This window comes from Lepidochelys kempii, chromosome 4, assembly GCF_965140265.1.
Source record: "Lepidochelys kempii isolate rLepKem1 chromosome 4, rLepKem1.hap2, whole genome shotgun sequence".
NCBI lineage: Eukaryota > Metazoa > Chordata > Testudines > Cheloniidae > Lepidochelys > Lepidochelys kempii.
Genome location: NC_133259.1, coordinates 50,172,568 through 50,199,090, shown reverse-complemented (window position 1 = coordinate 50,199,090; position 26,523 = coordinate 50,172,568). Strand labels below are relative to the sequence as shown.

Sequence of the window (26,523 nt, the reverse complement as noted above, 5' to 3'; positions counted from 1 at the left end):
TTAAGCATCTACAATCCCAGTCCCACAATGAGCTCAGCATGGGTGGAACCCCATTGAAGTCAGTGGGGACTCCATGTGGGCACAGACATTTGCCTCTGTGGAGCTCATTGCAGGATCTGGGTCTAAATCCTTATGTATGCATGATAACCCGGTAGCATCCTAAAAATAAGTGCAAGATAAAGCTCATTTAAAAAAAATTTCCACAGAAAATTTTGACTTTTTGTTGAAAATCTGAAAGTTTCAGATTCTTGATAAAAATTTGAAGGTTCCTACAGAAAGCAGACACTTTCTGTGAAAACTTTTGTTTAGTTGAAAACACAATTTTCTACTGAAAAACAGTTTAGAAGGAACATTTTCAACTGGCTCTAGTGCGAGAGCTGAGCCCAAAGATGCAGTGTAAAATATTTACTAATAACTCATCCAGGCAGATGATCATGCTAGCTCCAAGCAGGATACAATAAGAAGCCTCCCTGCCTTCATTAGGAAGAAGCTACAACCAAAATTCACCCTGGAAAATTCAGACTCCACATTACTTTCTGGAAACTTCACCCAACAAGGAAGTCTAGAAATAGAAAAGTGAATAAAGCACAACCACCACTGTCTGCCTACTGCTGGTGTCAGAGTGCCTCCTTCTATCTCCCCATGGTCTGCAGATGATCTATGACAGGCAAAAAGGGAAGGAAGAAGACTTCAGCTTTGCTGGAGGACACCACAGTTCATTCCAGACAGCATTTGCCACAAGACATTTTTACAAACCTGTGCTGCAACTATGAAGAAGGGGAAAAAAGCTTGTTTCTCCTTTACCATGGAGGCAAAAAAGTCATGCCCCTCAGAACTGTTCTGTAACATTTTTCACTTGACTTTATATAATTTTGTAAATCTGGAATGACTCCACTCAACCTCAAAACCTATCATAGGTGCTGGAAGTAGGAGTGCTGGGGGTGCTGCAGCATGCCCTGGATTGAAGTGGTTTCCATTATATACAAGCTTTACAGTCCAGTTCAATGGCTCTCAGCACCCCCACAATAAAAATTGTTCCAGCACCCCTGAAACCTACCATCTCTCATTACAAGGAATTATCATTTCTCCCATCACTCACTGCAAGGAGATCATCCGTGTACAGAATGGCCTTGCAAGATCCAACCTACAATGCCTTCCTTTCAAAAATTCAGCCCAATGAGTGACACAAGAAATAGTCATGGAAGCATTGACCTCAGTTAAGACCACCATGTGTGATTCTGACAGCCGTTCTTTCAGGCTGGAAAAAGAGAGTAGAGTATATTTAAGATCCCTACTAAAAGAGACTGTCAGCACTTCCTTTGAAGACAGGAGTCTACCTTCCATTCCAAAGCATGCAAGAGCTCAACTAGTACTAAGAAAGCCATCATTTGCTGTTGGTAATCTTGACAATTACCACACAACACCAAAACTTCCTTTCCTAAGCAAGTTAATTGAGAAGTTAGCAAAAATAGCTTTCAACCCCACTGTCAGTTGTCAGTATCCTGGATTTTTCTCTGAGTTCAGATCAGTGCATGGTACTTATACAGCTCTTGTTGGTCTAGCGGATGACCTTCTCTTATTCATAGGCAGGGAAGTTACATCCTTACTCATTTTGCTGGACTCGTGCCTGGCATAAAACAGGAATGATCACCAAATACTCATGGCCTGCCTCCAAGCAGCTGCATGTATGAATGGAAATCCCCATAAATAATTCAGGCTCTTTCTCCAAACAGAACCAGCTGGTTGAGGAAGAGTTGCTCATGACTGTCTCCAAAGCCCTCCCCTTTAGTGGCCCACAAGATTCAGCCCTTTCCCTTCATATTGCTGAAAATGTACATGAAGCCATGGAGAGCTAGTTAGACAATGTATGCTGAAATGCCAGCAATATGTAGACACCTCTTTAATGTTTTTACAACAGATGTAAATAGTACCATCTCTCAGATCGCCCAGTGACTAGCAGAGCTCAGCACCTGAAGGGAGAGTAGCTGGCTGAAGCTGAACCTCCACAAGGCTGAGCTGATACTGGTAAGAAGAGGAAAGTAAGTGCTTCAAAGAGCTCACCTCTTCCATGATATGCTCCTCTGCTGAGGGCCCCTGGCCATTCTTAGTTTTGTAACCTTGAGGTCCTCTTGGCACCCTCAGTGCTTTTGAATGTCTCAAGAACCGGGGATGTGAAAATTGCCCATTTCCATTTGTGTCTGCTAGAAGATTTCTCCATCCCAATGGCTGTGAACATGGCCACAGTTATACATACATTTGGAGCCTGGAGGTCTATACTACAACTCATCTAGGAATGAAACCACATACCCTCAAAAAGGTCCAGCTGGTACAAAACACAGCAGCTGATGTACTAAGCAACACAGATTGCTGTGAACACATCATCCTAGTGCTCTGCTCTCGACACTGGCTTTTCATTTTAAAAAAAGCATGTAAGTTTGAATTTATATTCAACAGCCAAATTATAAACCAGGCTGCTGAAAGTTAGGCACCTAACTATAGATTTAGGAGCCTAATTATAAGTGGCCTGATATATCAAAGATGCTGTGTACCTGGATTTATGGGTGCTCAGTGCTTGTAAATATAAGTGCTTTGATTTTCAGATGTCTCACTGGAATGCTGTGACAATGAATGTTTGTAAGGTGTTTTGGGAGCCTCAGGCAAAAGACACTGCTATATAAATGTAAAGTCTGTATACAGTACCGTGTAAATCAAGGCCTGACTATATAACCATTGAAATTGCATCATTCCTTTAAAAAACAATCCTGTGCCTATTTGGGAGTAGAAGTGGCCTTTCTAATCAATGGGTTGCATACTCCAACCTTTTATTTAAAATAATAATTCACAAACATTAATCCTTTGTAATTCCTTTGAAGTAAATAATTATTATCCTCATTAACCTCTCTTCAGTTTCTATATCTATAAAATGATTTGTCTAAGGTCACACAGCAAGTCATCAGTACCAGAGCCAGCCTTAGAACTCAGAATTCTGAGCCTTAGAACTCAGAATTTTCCAGCCTCTAGGCTGCCTGCATCTGATCCTTCATCCCATTGCTTCCAATCTGTTGCCCCTGCATCCGCCTAGCTTTTACTGAGCCCCCACAGCTGCCACTCCATCTAACCCTCCTGCTCTACCTCCTATCTACCACTCCAACCCAGTCTAGTGTCTCATATGAGATTTAATTTTTCATCAAATAATTAATGATTAAATGTTAAACATTTGATTACTATGCAATTTATTCACTACAGGGTGGCAGTTGGAAATGGGCCAAACTATCTCAATATGAGTCTTCTGAGCTTCCTACTACTTTCTTTGTATTAAATGTGTTATTCTATGCAGTTAGGGTTGTTAAGCTGTACGTGAACAAATCAGTAGGACAGCATCTATCGTTATTCAAAGAAACAAAAGCTTTTTGGCATGTACCAAATTATCTTCCACACCTACCACTTCCTCTGATAAAGACAGGAGGAACTATGATTTAGTTCCAAAAGATGAGTCCGCATTTGGTTGACACACAGAGGGATGCTTTTAAAGCAATAATATTGTTTAGCAAAAATGGATTCCTACATGCCAGTATAAAAGACCCCTTTAACTATGGAAATATTTGACCTAGCTTGCCCAAAAAAACTCTTTCTTCTCCTTACACCTGGCCAGCAGAGGTACAACTGAACAATATTCAGACTAGCCTGGAACAATGAATATTTGCCCTGAGTAAGGCTGGTTTTCAGGCTGGTTAAATGGATAAACTATGTGAAATGTCTTTCTTGGGTAACTTGCATTTAAACAGCCATTCTAAGATGAACAGAACGTTGGGAGATGATTCGATCAGTGTGGCTAACATAACAGGGGTCCTACCTCTCTTGCAATGCCATGTAAATACCACATCTGTGAAACTGTGCTACCCACTTACAAAAAATCTCTATACCCCTTTCCCCTCAGTATACAACAGAATTAATTATCTCCCCACACTGTGTATCCTTGGGACTAAATACTGGCTGGGGTTAATGATCCTTACTGCTCCTTGATCAATTAGTTCCTCCTAGCCAGTCATTACCTTGAATCTCATTAATTATTGCTATGGTAGCAAGTCTGTCACCACTTGTGTGCCAGTTGTGGGAGAACATGACTTTTTTTTTTAATAAACTATTTATGTTGGTTCTATGACCCTTACATGGGAGGCAGTAATCACTGAAATAATGTAAATTGTGGATTAAAAGAAAAAGATTGCTGCCCTTTGTCTCCATTCTGCAGAGAGAACTGTGCTTTTCCTGACCCCTGGTGACCAGAATTCTTAGCAGCTCTGTAAGTAATTCCAGCTGTGACTCCTGGAGGTTGCCAGATGTATGCACTGACTAGAGCAGGTTTGTAGGTAGCTGCCCCTTTGGGATGAAACCTTATGCTCAGGATGTCCCTGAACCTCTAACTGCCAGAAACTGAGACTGGACAACAGGGAATGGATCACTCAGTAATTGCCCTGTTCTGTTCATTCCCTCTGTGACAGGACATGCTTGCCCTGCACTGGTACTGTAAGGATTAACTCCACCCTTTGGGCTGAAGAGGCCACGCCCCCTCGGCCCTGCTGGGCATGCTCCAGCTGGAGACCAGGCATAAAAAGGAGCATCTCGCCCCATTTGGGACTGACTGCTGAGGAAGTAGGATGCATTCTGTAGGCTCCAGCCCGGGAACTACTGAGGCTCCTGGTGGCGGAAGCTGAAGACGCCGAGACCCAGGAAAATGCCCGAGCTTCTGCATATGCCCAAGGAGCGATGGAGCTGCTGAGAGCCGCAGAGGCCGAGGAACCCAAAGACCTTGGAGACGCCCAAAGACCTTGGAGACTCCAGGACTACTGCACCAGGGACAGGGTAGGAAGTAGCTAAGGGGGAATTAGTCAATATGCTGGGTGGTGTCAGTGTGTTTCAGACTGATGCCTAGCTGACCCAATCGTGAACACACTTGCCAGTGCTGGGGCTCTGAGCTGGGATCCAGTGGAGCTGGGAGGACCCGGGTCCCACTACCTGGCTGCCATTCACACATAGGTGGTGGCCCACCCCCTTGACTGGTTCCAGGGCCCTGAGGAAGAGGGAAGTTGTATTCACTCTGGCCATTGAGCCCTGAGGGAGAGGGCAGCCATATTTGATGCTGGCTATTTAGCCACAGAGCCCTAAGAAAGGGCAGTCATATTGACCTTTGCCCCTAGGCCATGCTATCCCAAGACAAGGGGTGATTGTACAGACTCAGCTGTGGGGAAATAACCCTCACCCTGCCCCATGAGGGGACGGGGCATGCTTGCCCTGTGACACCCTCTGAAGCATCTGGCATTGGCCACTGTTGGAAGACAGGATACTGGGCTAGATGGACCGCTGATCTGACCCAATATGGCTGTTCTTATGTTCTTAGTTGGCTCGCCTGATGGCAGAGAGTGGAGCAGAGGATAGTTGTCTAACATCTAAAGTATAGATAGTAATAGGCTGACTATAGATCATGATGAGTACAAATTTCAAAAGCATCTAAGTCCTATTTCAAAAGTGACTTTAGGATGGGTGGAGCCCTTTGGGAAGAGGAAGTTAGGCTTCATGGGAAAGGAAGTGCCTGGCCTGAATTTTATATAATAATGTTTTTTTGTTAAAACAAATCCTAAGATGTGTTGACTTTGCACACCTTATAGTGAGTGTCAGAACTCTTAAATGTACCATATTTCACAGAATGTTCTAAACAGCAGCAGTCATCCTCCCTGTCCCACTACAGGGGCTGTTCCATTCACTCAGGGCTGCTTCAGCCTGGTATGCAGGGAGGAGGAGATCCTCTCCTGCTATTGTGACCCCTCATACTTTTCTTTCTCTCCCCTCCAAGGTAAAGAGAGAGGCCTCTGATTGAAGGAGCCCAGTTGACCAGATAGCTTTTGGGTAGGAGAGGAGAGAGGGAACAGAGCAGGCCCTGAGCAGCTGTGCTCTTATCACAATGAGAAAACATCCTAAAAATGGGCTGAGATTCTTTGCTGCCAGAATGGCACCATGGTGGAGCGAGGGCAAAGGTAGTTTTAACCCTTCTTTGGATCCATTTGAATCTGGGCTGCTCTACTTCATGGCAGCACCTTTAGGGCCAGCATTCGCATAGTGGTGTATGTTACAAGGACTTCCCTCTCACCCTTACCCCTGCCACGAGCCTTTGAAGGACAGATAGCACAAATGGCATATAGAGGCTGCATTGCAGAAGGGAGAATCCCTACCTTTTTTTTTTTTTTTTTTTAATGTAAAATTAAACATTATAACAAAAGGCAATTCTGGTGTCCTGTGCCCCAAAACCCAGATGTTGCACATCTTTCCACGTTTTGGTTTGTTTGGATCACACATCAGCAGGCTTGAAGGCTGAAAGGTATGATAAATATATAGTAGTTAGGAGCTGTTTGGCTCACAACCCTATTAACAATTCCTGGAGTCATCCAGTCTTTTGTCACTATAAATTCCAATTAACTAGAAAAAGCAATTTTCCAATGCTAGGGCACAATACTTACTTTCACCTATTTACAACTGTTATAAATCAGAGTCCTAAATAGTTCTTGTCTGAATAAATAACACTCATAATATGCAAAGCAGCTTCTAAGGTATATTTTTAGATCAGACTAATTCACTAGTGCATACACTCTCAATGAATAGTGACACAATGGATGTTGGCCAAGAGTTTTGTCTTGAGCTATAGAAGTTTGAAAACATCTTGCCCTGATATTACTCAGCCACAATAATATTAAAAGTGCATGGTATGAAATCATGATGATGGGTGCTCCAGGGTGATGAAAAGTTGTAAGAAAATCTATGTGGTTTTTAAATCTTTTGGCTTCTTGGTAAAAATATTGGCAAGCCACATAAACACACTTCACAACAACTTGGATTATAAATCATGATACTATCCATGGCACATTCTCAGTGAATTGCTGGACAGGGCATTGTGATCTTTGGTCTTCAGGGAGAAAATCAGATCCCTCAAGACTGTGCTCCAGAAGTGAGGTCCCACTCACTGAATCCTCTCTTCTTCTAGCTTCTTGGAGATGGCCTTGCAGAACTGCAGATTTTGGGTACATCTCCCTCCAAATTGTGGGCCTTACTGTTTTCACACTAAAGATCCACCAGAAAGTTGGTGTCAACATCTGGCCAGCTGGCAGAACACTGGGAGGATGTGGATATTAAATGCCAACCTGATGTTTCTAAATACATTAAATGCCAACCTGATGTTTCTAAATTCTTCTGATGCTAAAGAAGGGAGTAGGTAGAGGGCAAGAAAATAAGGCCCTGAGGGAACTGTGGTAAGGTACTGGAGGACTGTCAGCACCTGAGGTAGCCTGTGTCCACACTGCAAAGTGGATGAGTTACCAGCCTTTTGTCTTGGTCTCCAGCCATGCCAGCTAGTTTAGGTTTAAAGCAACGACTTGGGTCAGAGTCACTGTGGTACTGGCTTTGGATATTTGGCTTCTGTCTTGTAGAATGCAGTAGGCCACTGATATTTTCAGAGAAATATATATGAATGGAAGCACTCTGGTCCATATGTTCGAAGCAAAATAATGTAGTAGGCCTAAAGAGTGAAATTCCCTAACCACCTAATTGGTAGTGTGGTAGGTAGCAGCAAAGAAACCTTCTCCAGACTGCCCCACTAATGTGCCTCAATCTTGATGTTGAGGAATAAATAACCTCTCAAGATCAAGTCTCTATTCCCACTTAATCTTTCTCTGCTGATAGCCTTCAGAATCATCACTTATTAGCTGCTTCTGTGATGTGTGTCCTTGTCTGGAACTGGACTGAGTGTCATGTCTTCTCTATAAGCTCTTCTTGAGCAACATGACTGATACTACACTGGGGGGCTGACCATGACTCAGGTGGGAGCTGACCAGAAAGGATTACAGAATGCTGGCTCACTTACTGAGAGACGCCTGGCTGGAGCCACGGGGCTGAGTTGGGCTACTGAGCTGGACAGTCAAAACTCGCCACTGAGCTGAGAGATGCCAGTAACAGTGATCCCAGGATGAGGCTACTGGCCTAAGACAGGTTGCAGTAGGAAGTGGTCCAGGGAGGGCAACAAGTGGTCAGTAGAGTCAGGTCTTGACTGCATATTAAAAGTTCTGTAAACTGGATCCCAGAGGAAAGGGAGGGCCTGGGTTCCCTCACTGGTGCACTGAGGAAGATGGGGCAGAAACCTCTGGACACAAAGAGTGCTGACTTTTGAAGCCCCCTAATACGAGGGGTAAAGACTAGTGAGTCTGGAGTTGGGCCAAAGGCTCATTGTGAGATTTGTGGGACTATTGTTTACCCTGGAAAGGGTGGGACTATATGTGACTCAGCACTCCAGCTAGGTCACAAGAAGCAACAGACCACTGGAGGCCAGAGGTGGCTGTCAGCGGGGGAGAGGGGAGAAGGACAAGGGCCACACTCAGCCACTAGGAGGCACATCTGTCCAGAGTGTAACATCTGTCATGTTGGTGGTGCTGTTGTCATCATGAATAGGTCGGAATATGAACAAGAGGCTGCTCGGCAGCTCTCCAACACGAGTTTCTACAAGCCATTACCCTCTGATCCCACTGAGAGTTACCAAAAGCAACTACATCATTTGCTCAAGAAACTTCCTGAAAAAGCACAAGATCAAATCCGCACAGACACACCCCTGGAACCCCGACCTGGGATATTCTATCTACTACCCAAGATCCATAAACCTGGAAATCCTGGGCGCCCCATCATCTCAGGCATTGGCACCCTGACAGCAGGATTGTCTGGCTATGTAGACTCCCTCCTCAGGCCCTACGCTACCAGCACTCCCAGCTACCTTCGAGACACCACTGACTTCCTGAGGAAACTTCAATCCATCGATGATCTTCCTGATAACACCATCCTGGCCACTATGGATGTAGAAGCCCTCTACACCAACATTCCACACAAAGATGGACTACAAGCCGTCAGGAACACTATCCCCGATAATGTCACGGCTAACCTGGTGGCTGAACTTTGTGACTTTGTCCTTACCCATAACTACTTCACATTTGGGGACAATGTATACCTTCAGATCAGTGGCACTGCTATGGGTACCCGCATGGCCCCACAGTATGCCAACATTTTTATGGCTGATTTAGAACAACGCTTCCTCAGCTCTCGTCCCCTAAAGCCCCTACTCTACTTGTGCTATATTGATGACATCTTCATCATCTGGACCCATGGAAAAGAAGCCCTTGAGGAATTCCACCATGATTTCAACAATTTCCATCCTACCACCAACCTCAGCCTGGTCCAGTCCACACAAGAGATCCACTTCCTGGACACTACAGTGCTAATAAACAATGGTCACATAAACACCACCCTATACCGGAAACCTACTGATCGCTATTCCTACCTGCATGCCTCCAGCTTTCACCCTGACCACACCACACGATCCATCGTCTACAGCCAAGCTCTGCGATACAACCGCATTTGCTCCAACCCCTCAGACAGAGACAAACACCTACAAGATCTCTGTCAAGCTTTCTTACAACTACAATACCCACCTGCAGAAGTAAAGAAACAGATTGATAGAGCCAGAAGAGTTCCCAGAAGTTACCTACTACAGGACAGGCCTAACAAAGAAAATAACAGAACGCCACTAGCCGTCACCTTCAGCCCCTAACTAAAACCCCTCCAACGCATTATTAAGGATCTACAACCTATCCTAAAGGATGACCCAACACTCTCACAAATCTTGGGAGACAGGCCAGTCCTTGCCTACAGACAGCCCCGCAACCTGAAGCAAATACTCACCAACAACCACATACCACACAACAGAACCACTAACCCAGGAACTTATCCTTGCAACAAAGCCCGTTGCCAATTGTGCCCACATATCTATTCAGGGGACACCATCACAGGGCCTAATAACATCAGCCACACTATCAGAGGCTCGTTCACCTGCACATCCACCAATGTGATATATGCCATCATGTGCCAGCAATGCCCCTCTGCCATGTACATTGGTCAAACTGGACAGTTTCTACGTAAAAGAATAAATGGACACAAATCAGATGTCAAGAATTATAACATTCATAAACCAGTCGGAGAACACTTCAATCTCTCTGGTCACGCAATCACAGACATGAAGATCGCTATCTTAAAACAAAAAAACTTCAAATCCAGACTCCAGCGAGAAACTGCTGAATTGGAATTCATTTGCAAATTGGATACTATTAATTTAGGCTTAAATAGAGACTGGGAGTGGCTAAGTCATTATGCAAGGTAGCCTGTTTCCTCTTGTTTTTTCCTACCCCCCCCCCCCCAGATGTTCTGGTTTAACTTGGATTTAAACTTGAAGAGTGGTCAGTTTGGATGAGCTATTACCAGCAGGAGAGTGAGTTTGTGTGTGTATGGGGGTGGGGGGGATGTGAGAAAACCTGGATTTGTGCAGGAAATAGCCCAACTTGATTGTCATGCACATTGTGTAAAGAGTTGTCACTTTGGATGGGCTATCACCAGCAGGAGAGTGAATTTGTGTGGGGGGGTGGAGGGTGAGAAAACCTGGATTTGTGCTGGAAATGGCCCACCTGATGATCACTTTAGATAAGCTATTACCAGCAGGACAGTGGGGTGGGAGGAGGTATTGTTTCATATTCTCTGTGTATATATAAAGTCTGCTGCAGTTTCCACGATATGCATCTGATGAAGTGAGCTGTAGCTCACGAAAGCTTATGCTCTAATAAATTGGTTAGTCTCTAAGGTGCCACAAGTACTCCTTTTCTTTTTGCGAATACAGACTAACACGGCTGTTACTCTGAAACCTGTCATCTGTCATGTGTTATATGTTCTCTCATCTTCTCTGCAGTGGGAGGTATACGGGCAGTGGAGTGTCTCTTTTCTTTCATGTTGCTATGTATTTATGTTGGAGAAGGCAAGGTCAAAGGACTGCACCTTCCACTTGGAGAAGAAGGTGGTAATGACTCTGAATTGTTACTGCCTTGTGCTGGATTTGAACAAGTGACCTGGAGGGCAAAGTCCATGTCTCATCATTAATTCCTGAACCAGTCAGCATTTCGATTCAATGGTCCAAAGTCTAGCAAAATAAGCATCTGATTCTAATCCAAATCAGCAGTTTTAGAATACCCTGACTCAGGCTGTATAAGTTACTTATTATGCTATCTTTGATCATCTGAGGACATACATTCTAGACAGTTTGAGGTTAGGTCCACTGTTCACCTTGTATTCAGAAAAAGCCTCCTGGAGTGAATAAACATACTTACAAGGACAAACACAAAGATAAATATGAGGTACTGTTAACTTACCAAGAGGCTAATCTTCCCAGACTGAAAAACGGTAACGGTGCGTGGCAGGAATCCTCTAAAAATACAAAATTGACTCTTCTGGTAAACTTTGGAAAGCTAGTATTTGATATTAATAAATGGCATTTTTACATTGTGGATTGCAGTGGCTGGCTTTCTCCAGGGGGAAATGAAGCCCCATCAGATGGGATATTTAAATGGCAGGAAGATGGACTAGAAGACCCAATAGTTCTTGTCCATCTTTAATTTCGATGAGACAAATCACCCCTCTTTCTCTGTGGCTAGAGGGGCTGAAGGCCCATAGGATATCCAGATGTTGTTGTACTGATCTCAAGGGCCAAAAGAGTTAAATGTGTTTTAGAAACTTTTTTGCTGTCCAACTTTAAAACAGAGATGTGACGCTGGCAGATCAGGGCCACAGGCCAATTTATTTGTGTATCACTATAGATCAAAATAGTGGTTAGATGTACGAATGTATTGGGTGTTTAAACTTCATGAAAACTAATGGGATGTTATTTGTAGTGTTTTAACTTATCTGTTCCTGTTATAATGTAACAGCAAACATTTACATTATGTATACTCCTGTAACTAAATAAGTCAAAGAAATCTTCTGAAATGCAAATGAAGACCTTAAACAGAAAAGGCTAATTTCAAAGCAAGTGGCCATTATGTATGATGGTCAGAGGTTAAAAGACTAAGTGCATTCCTCACTCATGGTCATCAAAGGAAAAGCCTGTATGGGTAGAGACACTGTTAGCTTGCTTTTTGTCTGAAGACACTAAATATAGATTCAAAGAAAGATACTTTATCTTTGACTGTTTGAACTCTTACAGGGAAGTGTACCAGATACAAGAGATCCCCAGAGACAATCTGGGTACCCTGAAAAGATTTTTGGGAGCCTGGCAGTTTATTATATCACTGCCATCATTGGGAATTACAAACTGTGATTCACCTGTTGTATATTACCTGCTTTAACTGCTCAATAACTCTCATTTCCTTTTCTTAGTTAATAAACCTATAGATAGTTTACTATAAAATTGGCTGCCAATGTTGTTGTCTTTGGTGTAAGATCTGGAGTACTGGTTGATCTGGGGTAATTGTTGGGTCTCTTGATCAAACTCAGGAAATTAAAACAAGCACTTATATTGAAATGGACATTGAGTGATTATGCAAAACAAACACTCAAAACCTTTAAAGTGTATTTCCTTTTGGAGGCAAAATGTTAGTCTTATTTTCATTAACACCCTTTCTTTGATGAAAAGGATTAATTTTACTTTCAGCTGTGCTTCGTGAAGGGTATTCACTTCTGTTTCTAACCAACAGACACAAGAACAAGGAGGAGAGAGGATAGAAAAGTGTGTGTGCAGGGGAAATACGGCTTTTGTTGATGTCTTTGGAACACTGGTTGGCTAGTCAGTCACGAATGGATGCTTTGGGCTTGTAGGTCAACCACAACATCTGTTGCTTGGACCCTGGTTCACATTCCATCATCTGGTTGGGTCGTTCCTCCTTAGACAAGGCAGGATTGTGGCCATCTCATCTTGCTGTGCCAATGCAGTGAGGTCGATTTCAGGATTCGATGAAAAGCTAAGAGAGTAAGAGATGATAGCTAGGGTGCAGAAAGTAACAGAACCAGGGAAAGGAGACTAGAACAGGATTTTGCATGCCTCCCCAGTGCTGGCAATTAGCTATCCCTGCTGATGGGATATCATGATGATTTTCAAGATTCATGGGTGAAAAACAAAGTTCCTTAAATAAGAGCAAGGCCTGATGGCCTTTCCATTCAGGAATAAAATCCTTCAGTCTGGTCTGTTCCCTCTGTCTTGTGGTCAGGGAAGATGAGATTTTTTCCCTCCCTCAAGTCTCTTTTTAAGAACTCCAAAAAGGAGAAAAGTGGATGACATGGTTCATCCTCTCATTATTTTGTCTACCGGTTAGACCTAATATCACCAATTTTGGTTCATTAATTTCCAGCATCTCACTTTTCTTGTTGATCAAGTATGATCTTAACACAGTCTTTGAGTTGTATTATTTGGGCCTCTCATTCACTGCTGTTCCGACAGGTCCTCTGGTTGTTCTAGGGATTAGCTCAAGGCCAACACCCCTGTCCACAGTCTTCATCCCCTCACTCTGTCTCCTCAGTCCGCCTGCAACCCCTCTTGCAATGTCAGGAACTGCAGATCCTCTTTGTGGTGTGGCCCTCCGGCCGTTTCACTATCTATGTCCCCCCTTTCCAGGGGAGCATAGCTCCTAGTCCAGCCACTTCCCCAGTGGCAAAAGTGGGTGGGGGTGTGGGATGGAGGAACCAGACCCACTTACTAATTCAAGTCCCAGCCCAGGGACCCTCAAAACTAGTGTCACTTGCTGCACTCCTTTGCCTCTACTATCGCTGCATTTCCCTGGGCCACTTTCCTGCAGCCACAACACCCTCCTCAGTTTCAACAGCTCCTTCTCTTTTCCCTTGGTTCCTGCCCGCACTAAGCTGTCCATGATACTACAGGGTTGTAGCCTACTCCAGACAGTTCTCCTTCCTCAAGCTCTAGGCAGCTACTGACCCTGATCGCCCCCTGAGGCTCTTTTTATATGGGCCTGCTGGGCCCTGATTGGCTGCTCCTCACAGCCCCTCTGACTGGCTGCTTTTCATGCTGTCTCCTTAACGCTCTATTAAATCTGTCTCTGCCAGTAGGGGGCAAGCACCCCATCCCAGGCCTTTTTGTTTAGACTCCTTTATTTTTTCTGTCTCTTTCATACCTTTTCCCATTAGGTTATTGTGACATGAACTTTCACATACTTTGTACAGTTGTGCTCACAACTAAAGTAAATCTGTAGGCCCAATTATCACAACAGGTGGTACAGAAAGGGGTCAGGTGCCTCTTTAGCACCCTACTCTCTTGCCCTGACCATGCAATGAGACCTGCAGGAAGAAGCAGCAGGTTGTGCAGAGTTCCCTTTCGCTCAGAAACCAGTGGCAACTGAGTGAGAAGTGACCACAGCCTGAGGCGATATTAAAGGGACACTCTTCCCCTATAAACACAGCAATGAAACTGAATAGATAGCAGGCAGGAAAATAGAGAGAGAAAGGGGGGAAAGGATTGGGCCTGAGCAGGTTTGGTTTTACTCTTGGGCCCACCATTTTCTCCTGTGTACTGCACAGCAAGCTGGACCTAATTCTATAGCACTCTGTTGAGGCAGATGGTACATTCTGCAGCAGCTTCATTTACATTTTAAAAATTTGGGTTTTTAATCAAATTAATTATGAATATTCTGATTACAGTAGTGCCTGTTTATTTGTATATTACATTTATGCTGTCCCCACAATTTCATTCTTCAGTGTGCTGCAGATATTTGTGCTGACAATGCAGAACTGCATTGAAGAGGAGGCTGGAGGGTGGAATTGGAGTTTTTGGCAGCTGGGGAGGGACAGCTGGGGCTTTTGGCCCATGGGAGAGTTCAAGGTTGAGATAAAAATGTTGATTCTGATTCTTGGGCATGGCCAAACTGTATTCAGTACAGGATCCAAAAGGGGGAAAAGATGACTTTATATCATCTTAGTCCTAATTTTGGGATTGCCTAAGTATCAGTTCAGCCCCACAGCATAAGTTAGAGCAGTCTTAGGGCTGTTTTAACTTATGCCTGTCTTCTTATGGCCTTTGGGTCAATATCACCATTCAGGAATATCTGGGAAACAAAGACAATTAAGCCTCTACCCCCCTTTTCCCTGGCTCCACCTCCTACAGGGGAGCTAAGATTTGTAAAGGATGGATAGCAGAGATACTCTACTCTCTGTCCTCTTGGGTTCATCCACTTTGCACCAGCAGAGAGATGCATAGGAGCCATCACAGACATGAGAACAAGGCCCGTGAGCTGGATATTACTTCTAAAATAATCAGCAGTGAAAGAGTTAATGATATTTTTAGCTTTCAGAACCCACTGAGATGAATAGGGCAGTTCAGACAACTTGAAACAATAGCTCCCAGAGGGGTGAAGAGTCAGGAAGATGGCATTGCCCTGGTTTGCATTTTCAAAGTTACCCTCTCAACCATGAAGGCTAGAAACATTTGTTTGTGGGTCTTTTTTGTTTCATTTTAAATGAAAGCTGAGAATCCAGAAAATAGTTCTGCAATAACAGGTGCATGCCATGGTAAATTCCATAGCTGCAGAATGTATGAAGCCCTGCTTATTAGAAGGAGCCATGCAAAGAGCCTTATAACATTTCTTAAGAGATTTTTAAAAATTTCTTTTTTCTGCACATGTCATTTATAGGGGCACTCTATTAGAAAGCTGAACTATTGAAACCTCAGGTTGACAGGATCTCTTTCCTCAATGCTTAGCCCCCATCACCTTTAGGAAAGGGTCTAAAGGGCAGTTGCTGGTAGGAGAATCCCTGTCAGCCCAGCTGGGAAGAAGAGAGGAGAAGGAGGCCTCTATGCACATGGCTGTGGCCATCAGCAACACTCCTGGATCCATGCTGATTTCTGGAAATCTACTGAACCCCCCTGCTCATTCCATGGGAGGGAATTGAGTCTCTCTCTCTCCTCATTGAGCCATCTGCTGGGAACGATGGATTAGGAACTGTCTGGGCTCAATTGTGGGTTTTTCTGCATAAGGGAGGGATCTAGGACTGTGTGATTTCTCTAGCACTCAAAATCTTTGAAGCAGAACACCTCTCTTGCCTCCACCCACACAACCCTGCCAAGCAAAGAAGAAAATCATGGACCTTGCCCAGCGATCTGTCTGAGTATGAGAAGTGTCCCCAAGTGTTCACAATTCTGAAGTCTATGGAACTGCTCTCCCTCACTGCTATTGCTTGTGTTATGTAGGAGGTCAGACTATATGGTCACAGTGATCCTTCTGGGCTGCTCTTAAGATATTTGAGTTAATCAATTTGCCTTTGCTTTTCAGCTAATGCGGGTATAGCAGCACACTCAACAAACACTTCATGCATGAGCGCTGCATCCACCATTAGGGCTGAATCCTGCTCCCATTGGAGCTTTACTATTGATGTCAGGAGGAGCAGACCTGAGCCCTACAGACCAAATTTGCATAAGAATTCAGGTCCTACTTAAGCACCAGAGTAAGCTGCCAGATTTTCACGAGAGCTCAGCATGTGGGGTGCTGAGCCTTTTTGAAAATCTGCCCTCAGTTATGGGTGTTGAGCTCTTAAAAATCTGGCTCTAAGCTCTTTTGAAGAATCTGGCCCAATGTGAACAGCCAATGATTTAACTGTTCTGTTCAGTCCCACACTTTCAAATATTTATAACTTGATTACTTCAGAGATTTTTTTGAACTTGCCAAAGCTGCAGCTGCTCATTAAGAATGGTTATATATGTTAGGGCAGTGGTTTGCAAACTTTTTGAGCTGAGCCCCTCCCCCCCTTTGACTTACAATTTTTGGTTGCACCTCCTCAACCCAGACAAAAATAGACACACACAAAAGTATGCTTGATAGCCTTCTCATCAACCTAACAGAGACCCTAACACAGCTAAGTAAATTATGTACACCTGGAAGTTTCAAATACATAGATACTTACAAGGGTACAGCCAAGCCTTCCTCAGCAGCAGGCTGCTTCTACCTGCACTGCTAAAAGGGCCAAATACCTGCCCCTCCTCCCCCATCAGGTTTTCAGGGTTGGGGGAGGCACGGGTGGCGGTCTCCAGGGGCAGAGCCAGTGTTGGGAACAAAGGGTGTTGGGAGCAGAAATCAGCACAGCCACGACAGATGTTGACACTGACCCACAACCTGGGTGGCCTGCTGAGGTGAGTCAGGGGGTGGAGGTGGCGCTCCCTTCCTGCCCCTGGTGGTGGCTGGCCTAGGCCCTGCTATGTGGGCCTGGCATGAGCCATCTGGCATCTCTGCTCGCTCCCCCCGAACATTTGAAAGCCTCTGTATTGGGTTTAAAGCAGCTGTCTTTAGGGATACTGTATACCTCAGGGTATTGAAGAGTAGAAAAGGAAGTTACTGTTACTATTTTTATGATAACAATATTCCATACTCATAACTCCAGAATAGCCTATATGACTTTTTGGTCAAACTTACAAAAACAAACACGCACACACGCCTTTGGACAGACAAAGCACAAAACACTTCTGCCCCAAAGGTCAAAGCTTCACAGTGTTATGAGCATTTGGAAAAAACAGGGTCAAAATGGAAACATTTTGCAACTTTAACTATAGCGGCTGCAACCTCTGTAATGTAAACAACAGACAAATAAGGTCCTGGTTTTGCAGGGAGAGCTGTTCAGGGAAAGCCTGGCACTCAGACACACCATTATTGAGTTCAATGGGGCTTACTGCAGGATCAGGGCTTAAAGAACAAGTCCATTTTGTATACTTATCCTTGCTTTTAAAGTTATTTACAGGTTAATAAAATTCAGTAACTTGCAATCAGGCTCCTCATAATTAGTGGGAATAAGTGAGGTCTGCTGTACTGTTAGCATGATGTTATTAATCCTATTATTTTGCTAGTATATTATAATCTAAATTCTTCTATTTCCAAACCTCCATCTTTGTCTTTTGCATGTGCAATTCATTTTACTTCTCTGCAAGGAATTCAGTTTTCATTCACTAGATGTCACTCTACATACAAAAGAATTTCAGAAGCCAGTGGATCGGGTAATTTAATTAAAAAGGAAGGCTATTTGGAGAGTGCATAAATGGCTGCAAAAACACATTTTCAATTACTTCCAAATAAGAACCTTTCCCCCCCTCTACAGTTTGCAAGAGAGACATTCATTAGTGCTTCGGTAAAATGAAACCCTTCAAAACCCATTAAAAGAAAGAAGAGTAAAGACCATGGCAATCTTTCCTTTGTCCATCCCCTTTGGCAGTGGGGAGTTAGACAGGTGTGCAGCTGGATTGCAAAACATATTTTCCTGGTTATCTTCTTCTCCTTTCTGCAGAGTACAGGTGGTGGGCTTGATTATATTTTAATTGTATTTCTCTTGAGGCACGGAGCAATAAATAAATAATAAAAGCTCCCTCTGACTGCAATGAAAGAATACTGACATAATTTTCCTCTATTTTCTTGATTTTTAATGTTTCCTCATCTCCCCCATTATAAGCAAAATGTTATAAACCATTTAATTAAGATGACAGTGTGAGTGAAATACAAAATATTACCACAGAGGACAGACAGTTCTGAAAGGCTGTACTAGCTTTTGATTTTATGTTGTCTAAAGGAAAAGAATAAACAACCTTTTATTTTATGGCTTCCTGTAACTTTTTTTTTTAAATCAGTCTTAAAGAAGCACCAAACGGTTAGTTGTGACATAAATAAATAGCACTTTAGACAGAATTGATTACAAGGTAAGTCTGTCTTTTGTTACTGTTTACCTTCTCATGTGGGATTTAGCACCGAAGATGGCCCCTAAAAATTACAGAATTTATATCCTTACAAGTTCAAATTTCTAAGAGGGAGTAGAGAACAGTGGAGAGCTCTGCTGAGAATATTGCTTCATTTCAGTTTGGTGAGGCCTGAGGCATGTAAACCTATTATCTGTGTTTTTATTTTAGCTTGTGTTTTTCAAATTTAAAAAGAAAAAATGAAAACACTTATGTGCATTACAGTGATGTCTCATGTTGTTGGATCATATTAAAGAAGTTCTGTATTAAAATCACAAATGAGTTTGATTCCCCAGAGTTTAAATTCCAGGGTATTACTAATTAAGAGGTCTCTTGGTTTTTGGTACTGTTTCTCTCCCTCTATGTGTGAAACTTGCAAGCTGCTAATTGTGTTAGTACATCCTAAGACAGAGTCTATTCTCAAAGCAATTCACACAGAGAGGGACTCAAAGCAATACTCTGTAACAACAGAAACAGCACTCAGAGACTCCCCGCCCTTTTGTTGTATTAACAATTGTGATTAAAACAGAGATAGAGGATGTATGTGGATGGATGCTTGGTGTGGATAATAACTGAATGATCAGGGAGGTGCCAGCCTAAGAATCCAGTGTCCATCAGCTGAAGAAGGCATCAAGTGGAAATAACCAGAGGACCCCCGGAGGGCAGACTGGAATCCACCCAATAGCCTCAAGAATGGGAGAACCAAAGAACAAGATAACATCTAGCAGCACGGAGCCGTCAGGAATGTGCCATCTGCTGATTGATTCAGCAACAGCATGATGAAGCAATTCCCATAGACTGACATAGGAAGAAATTCCTATAAAAATAGACTCTAGAAAGTGAGAACTTTGGGGTCTGATTCTGCAAACCAACTTCCAGGAGCATCAGATGAGCATCTGACAAGGCCCTGCTCCCTCCTCATGTCCAGGCCACCTGGCCAGTGGCTTGGCATGAGCAACTCTAAGGCTGGTAACTATGATAACAATCTTGCAGAACCTGTGTGTGTGTGTGTGTGTATGAATGAATGTGTGAATAAATATGAGATTGAATGGAATGTTATAGCTATAACTAACTGCTTACTATGATTCTTTCTGTATTCACAATAAATGTGGTATTTTGCCTTTTTCCCTTTAATAAGATCCTGCTGGTTTTTAATTTATTGGTATAACAATGTAAGAATGTGCTAAAAAGGCAGATCTTGCCCAAAAAGTGAAGTGATACATTGAAACTTGCCAGGAAGCTGAAGGCTGAACCAAACTGGTATGACAGAAAACAGACTGCAGCTGCTTGCATCTTCATCATGGCTACTCAGATCATGATGGGATGTTGCATGGTGAAGCATTGCCTGTACTTGCTGTTGGCTGCACTTCTTTACTGAAGATAACTGTGCACATGCATTGTAGAACCCTTTACACTCATTTGTCCCACAGCCTGTATACTGACATCCCTGGTCTATGTTGTCTATTTTGCTGAGTTCAGGTCAGATAGTAAAATACCTATTTTGTTTGGCCCACTATTTTCTAGCAGTTTTGCAAGTTACTATTACACACTGCTGAAACCAAATCAACCCCACCCCCAATTTTGGGGATTTGTTTGAAATTGGAATCTGGATCCAAATTTTGCAAAAGGTCCTTATCTTTATAACACACTGGACTGGGTTTCAAGAGACCTGTTAGATTCCCAGCTCTGCTACTGGTGTGCCACTGACCTTGGGCATGTCCCTTCGCTTCTGAGATCCTAAGTTTCCTCTTCTATAAAATAGAGATAGTGATATTGACTACATTCGTAGTGTTTTAAGATCTCCTGATGAAAAGCACTATTTAAGAGCTAGGTATTATTATTATTTATTATAATGGACTGAAAGAAAACCCCAGACTCAACCCAAACTAGGGTGACCAGATGTCCCAATTTTATAGGGACAGTCCGGAATTTTGGGGCTTTTTCTTATATAGGTACCTATTACCTCCCCACCGCCTGTCCCGATTTTTCACACTTGCTATCTGGTCATCCTAACCCAAACACGCCTGACACTTGAGGTGTATGACATCTGGATCTGAGTTTAAGTGCTAGAGTCCATATCTACTCTCATATTAGCAATTTAGCAAGAAATATATTTTAATACCAAGACTTAATTACTAGTGATAAGGCAAAACTGGTAAACAGATTCTCATCAGTATAAGACCCTACAGAATGAACGTGGAGAGTTCTGATTAACACTAGGCCCTATGCATGCACTACTGTTTCCTGAATATTTCATTGTAATTACTACTTCTCAACAAATAAATTTGTAATGACACTTTACCAAATAAGCAATTTTGCACTTTTTTAGTGTAGATAAGAGTAGTGGAGTTCAGGGTTATAATCAGAGTAGGAGAGATGTGGTAAATAAACAGATACGTGAATAGTGTCTGTCTGGCAGCCATCTTCTGTGTTATATTAATGGCCATGATAAACAGAGACCTGAAACTATTGGTAGACATCCAATAGGAGAAAAGTGACAATGTGGTGACATTAGCAATTAATGTTTAGTCTTTAAAAAAAATATTATGGGCCAAACTCCTCCCTGATATAAATCCACTGATTTCTTCTCCATGGGGTATTAATTCTGAACAATAATAAGTATTGAAAGTCGACATTGCAGTGTTGCCAACCCCAAACTTTCAGAAAGCAAGAGTCAGGGCTCAAAAAATCAAAAGTTTAAATAAATAAGGGCTCTTTTTATCTGGTTTCTGATTTTTGAGCCTTCAGGGTGTGCTCAGGTCATGTGTCAAGCTTTTCCTTGCAACCACGAGCACTAGACACTTACATTTATTTTTGTTTTATTTTAAATGAAAGCTGTAATCAGTTGAAGTCATTGGGGCCAGATGATCTAGTTCCCTTTGATGTTTTCAGTTCAATCATGCCACGTAATAACTTGTCTCCATGAGCTGGAGCTCTAAGTAAAACACCAAGGCCTGGTTTGCACTCGAAAAATTGTATTGGCATAACTTTTGTTGTTTAGGGGTGTAATTTTTTACCAGTAGAGCTATCCTGGTATAAGCCCTAGTGGGGTTGCAGTTCTACTGGTATAAAGATACCTTATACCTGTCTAGCTTATTTGGCTTCAGTGGGTTGATGCTACAGACATCTGCCAATTTAGCTACGTTGGTCAGTAGTGTAAAGAGGTGTGATCCCTGACTGACATAGCTGTGCTGGCTGAAGCCCTAGGGGAGGTACAGTTATCTGGCTAAAAACTAAGTTTTGCTGGCATAGCTTGTTTTGCTCATGGAGGGTAGTTTTACTAGATCTGTACAAAATAGAGCTTTGCCAATATAGCTGCCTCTACACTAGGAATGTTTTGCTGGTATAGTATATGGTATAGTCTATTCTAGCACTGAGCTCCTAGTGTAGACCTAGCATTCCTAAAACACGGGTATAGTTTTTTCTGGAAGTACTGTTATACCACTATAACTGCATCCACACTGCATATGTATACTGGTATAGTTGATAAGGCAACAGAACTTTCCAGTGTAGCCAAGTCCCAAATCACACAGGAGTTTGGCAGTATGGCAAATCATTATTAAGAATTTTGCTGAAGATCATTTTAGCAGAAACATCCTCCTGGGTTGTTGATGGAGCTTGAATAGAGTACCACCATTTCCCCCTCTTCATCCCAGCGTAATCCCTGGATAGCAACAACGCTCATTTCTGAGTGGTGAGCTACCAGTCTGGAAACAGCAATGAAGAGGAATAGGCCAGTTCTAGATGGTGCTCCCCCTATGCAGAAACTCCTGTTTACAAGGTCAGGCCAAAATTTCCTTATCTGAGTTGGCCAAGAGTACAGTTAATCAAAGCATAGTGAATAGTAAGCGTGAAAGTGATACATTCCCTTTCCCGCTCCCAGAATCATTGAGCCATAACACCTCTGAACTCCTATCTTCTTTTCTGTTTACTTTTAATATGATCCTTGAACACTGGCTGTGCACTAGAATGATGTGCTTTATGTGAAGGGGAAGCTGCATGGAAACTGGCTAGAAGTAAACCTGACAAGCATCTACTCTGTGTTTATGCAATATTTTCACTAACAGTATTTTCTCATGTACAGTAGAAAGAAAAATTGGGGAACATGTGAAACACAGCAGCCTAAGATCTTCTTGCCACTTTCCTTTGGTCTATTAAACTGAAAAAATTGGAAAGAGCAGCTCCATGTGGGATGAACATCCGCTAATATTTTCATGAAACATCCAGAAAGGGCTTGCATATAAATGGTGTGTAACAAAGTAATACTGTACAATATTAATTTTGTTTGGAATTTTTCATCAAAAGGAAAAATTTCCGCCTGCTTTAAAATAAAACCTTGCTTGGTTTTCTTTCTGGGGGTTTGTTCCTACACTAGCGAAGAGGGAGGAATAGGGAAAATGGAGGGGGGAGGACAAAAGAACTTAAAAAAATCACTCTGAAGAAACATTTAAAATCTTTCGTATTGTTCCAAAAAGTCAATGTTCATTGAAAAAACTTTTAAATAAAAAATGTCGACCAGCTCCAGTACAGAGACAAGCCATTTCTTTTTAGTGTTTTCTTCAGTATCACAGGGACTTGGTGGTGCTGCAGTAGGACCACCAAAGAGGGGAAAGATGGTCTAATGGTTAAGGCACAGAACTGGGGTCTGGGAAGTCTGGGTGCTATTCTTGGCTCTGCCATAGACTTGCTGTACGACTTTGAAAACACTTGGGCCAGATGATCCCATGCCCATTTACTTCTTCAATTGGACCAGGATCAGGCTTCTATTTGCTCTGTTCTCCAATTTCCTCATCTGAGAAATGGGGACAATAATTCTTTCTTACTTCCTAGGGGATTTGGAAAGTTTGAGATTTTTTTTGTTTTTATTTTTTTAAAGTTAAAACCAAAATAGCATTTAGAATTTCTCTCCATTTGAACTGTTCAATTTGGGGTAGAGGAAAGGTGAGCTGAAAAACAGGAGCGGCTAGAGGTGCGTGAGACTATCTGGTTTTGAATGAGAAAGTGAGAATATTTCACTTGGGAACATCAGCTGCCTTTATAGCTATTGCTTCCTTTTGTAATCCCATCAATGAAAAGAAATTGAGATAAAAACAGGAGAAATAGAGGAGTTTTTTGTTTCTTTTGTCCTTTTTGATGAGTTTACCATTGGTGGGATAGGGTGTTTTTTGCAGTGCCTTCTGGCTCCATATACTGACATCTTGAGTTCCTTTGAAGGAGGGAATCCTGCTGAGGACTCTTTTATGAAGAGGAAATCTAGTAAATGTTTTGCTTTTCTGTCTATGAACTAGAAAAGAGCAGAGAGGCACAGCAGAGGTAAACGGAAGTCAGTCAGTGCATGTGTATACTCATATCATGTTCACATCCTGATAAATGCTGTGCTCTTTTCTGTTAGCGTAGAGTCAGAGACTCTGCTGGCATTACGATAGCCCTTCATCTCTATGCATGTTTTTTAAAGCTCATCTGTAGAATCAGCTGGACCTTGGCAACTAATAAAGGAGGAGAAATACTGAACTTTGCAGTCCCTTTAAATGAGAAGAAATGCCTGTGATATCAAAGAGAAGTCACCCCCACCCCCAAACTTCTTGACATTGCCACTCATGGAAAGTGAAAAGGTGTAATTACCATACTTACATAAAACAGTTCTTCTAATCTTGCTCATTGCTTTGTGAATAGAGGAGGTGACATTTTTTCCTAGCCTATTTCTGTATATAAGGGAAGCCTCGCATGGGTGTCTTCTGTTTTCTGATGTATGGAATGGAGACTAATAAAAGCCATTAACTTTTTTTCTCTTCATTTGACTTCAAGTGGCTGTCACGAGCTGTGCTAGACTGACAGAACATTATACAAATAACCCTCAATCCTGGCAGATCATTCGAAACAGCTTAAGTGGCAATAGGAAAGCAGACGGCATTTTTTTTCAGTGACAGGATATAATCAAAGAATTGATAAGGTTATCACACCCTGCTTAACTTGACCCTCAGCCAACAAAAGCAGCTGAGAAAGAGGGTGATGGAGAATGGTGCTGGTGGTACATGTTGGGGATTTTTGCTGTTGCTAAAAGCTGCCAACTATCCACATAGTGAAGTGTTTAAAAACCAAAGAGAAAATAACAGGATGGTGGTTGATAAACAATTGTGGGTCAATAAATTATTCATTTTAACAGTGCTTCTCATGTTTGCCAGGAGACAGAAGACTATTTATCTGTCTCTAGCTCCATATGTACTATTGTCCAGGCTGTGCCAACAGAGTCCAAAGGTACTCTGGTGTTTGCTCAGCAGAGGGCGCTTGTGTTACACCCAGCAGAGGTGAAAGCTGTTCTGTCAGGAGAAAGTCAGGGGGTGGGTTGGTTAAAATAAAATCTGAGTTATTACAGGCAGTTCAAATGTAACCCTACAGTTTTTCAATAGCTCTTTTATTTTCCTTGCCTAGGAAATTATTTATTTATTTTAATGCTGCAGAATGACAGATTCAGGGCAGACTTAGCAAGGGATGTTTAGATGTTTGAAAATTAAAAGGACTGAGTCTGTCTTGGAAACATGACCCTTAAGGATTAATACAGGCCTCTAGGGCCTTCTCCCCTTCAGTCAGCAAGCAAAAGTCCTCTCCAGCTGCTGCACTCCTCATGCTTCCTGTAATAAAGGCTGACTGAATTTTTAGCATGTCCTTCATGGAAATAGTTCCTTAATATCAATCAAGCTCTCTCTAGATCTCCTGGTGCTTGTCTAGAGCCTTATCTTGTTTATGAAACTGTATTATGTGAGACAAAACTCATTTGCTGGCAGATAAGGAACATTGTACTCAGTGGGATATTTGCGATGTACTTAAGGCTCTGAGGTACGTACAATTTATCCTCTGCAATAATAAAGACTCCAAAATGAATGGGTCTTTATTTATAATAATATTGCAGGTAGTCCCTGTGGGAGGTGTCATCTCATTTGTAATCGGTCCCAGTGTGATGCTTTAGTTGCAACACAATCACACTTTGCATTAAGTGATGAATTGGGTTAGTCGTCTTATTCTGATTGTCATTTTCCTTCTCTGAAGATGCATTGCTTCTATTACAAGGCCCTTATAGCTGAGCATCAAATAGTCACACACAATTAAAAGAAAGAGGGGGAGATCCAGTGTGTACCCTTCTAACACCCCACCCTCCAAAACAAAAACAACAAAAAATCCCCTAATAAAAACAGCCAAACCTGAAAATAGGTACGCAGCCTTGTATGGGAAATAACACATTCAAAATAATTGACTGGTTGCAGCATGAGCTATGCTTGCGGTGAGGTAAGCATTGATTTATTTGGCTGAAGTGGGTCATTATTGAACAACCATTGTATTTCTGGATTGATTTCAGCTAGGAACTTGATGACAGTGTGGATATTTTACTGCCAAAGAAACAGACCATCCCTGCGACCAAACAAGCTAGATATATTTTAAAAGAGACATTCTCACTTGATATGCTGGTAAAACAACAAGAAAACCTCTATTAAAGGAGCTGAATTTGGGCGCTATAGAGATGCAATCAATATTTCCTGTGTCATAAATGTTAGGTTGTTACCTTCAAGAAGGCAAACTTGCTCATTTCTCAGTAGCTCATGAGTGAACTGCTAGTGAAAAATATAGCATCTTTCTTAAGGCTGCCTATACAAAATGCAGCTGCATGTTGTATTTAAAGGCAGATTTAGGGATGTCCAGTGACTGTCCTGAAGGGGGCGTCCAAGCTTTGTGTCAACAAGGTACAGGAGCATGAAGATGAAATGTGTTCAGCCCCTAAAATGGGGAGGCAGCATCTTTCATTGACTTCAGCTGACTTAAATCTGGCTGCTACTCTGAGTGAGGTTCATTCACTATAAAGGGGACCACATCCAGTTCTCCTCAGCTGTACTGGGGGAGCTTTTGTGGGGAAGTTAGAG

General features: G+C 42.5%; 2 protein-coding genes across 3 annotated transcripts in view; one reads left to right on the top strand and one right to left on the bottom strand.

Annotated features, from left to right (window-relative positions):
• Window positions 1–26,523, bottom strand: part of NOCT (nocturnin) — a 74,230-nt gene that overhangs the window by 24,054 nt on the left and 23,653 nt on the right. The gene's annotated exons all lie outside the window — the stretch shown is intronic.
• The window catches only part of LOC140910391 (uncharacterized), a 161,167-nt gene continuing 138,286 nt past the window's right edge, over window positions 3,643–26,523 (top strand). The window contains exons 1-2 of one of the 2 annotated variants that reach the window (XM_073341154.1): window positions 3,643–4,860; window positions 7,031–9,740. In XM_073341154.1, coding sequence (XP_073197255.1) covers window positions 8,480–9,634 — 1,155 coding nt within the window. In that variant the 5' untranslated portion in view covers window positions 3,643–4,860; window positions 7,031–8,479 and the 3' untranslated portion in view covers window positions 9,635–9,740. Of the gene's footprint in view, window positions 4,861–7,030; window positions 9,741–26,523 lie in introns of those variants that run through there. The other variant, XM_073341155.1, reaches the window with a different exon arrangement.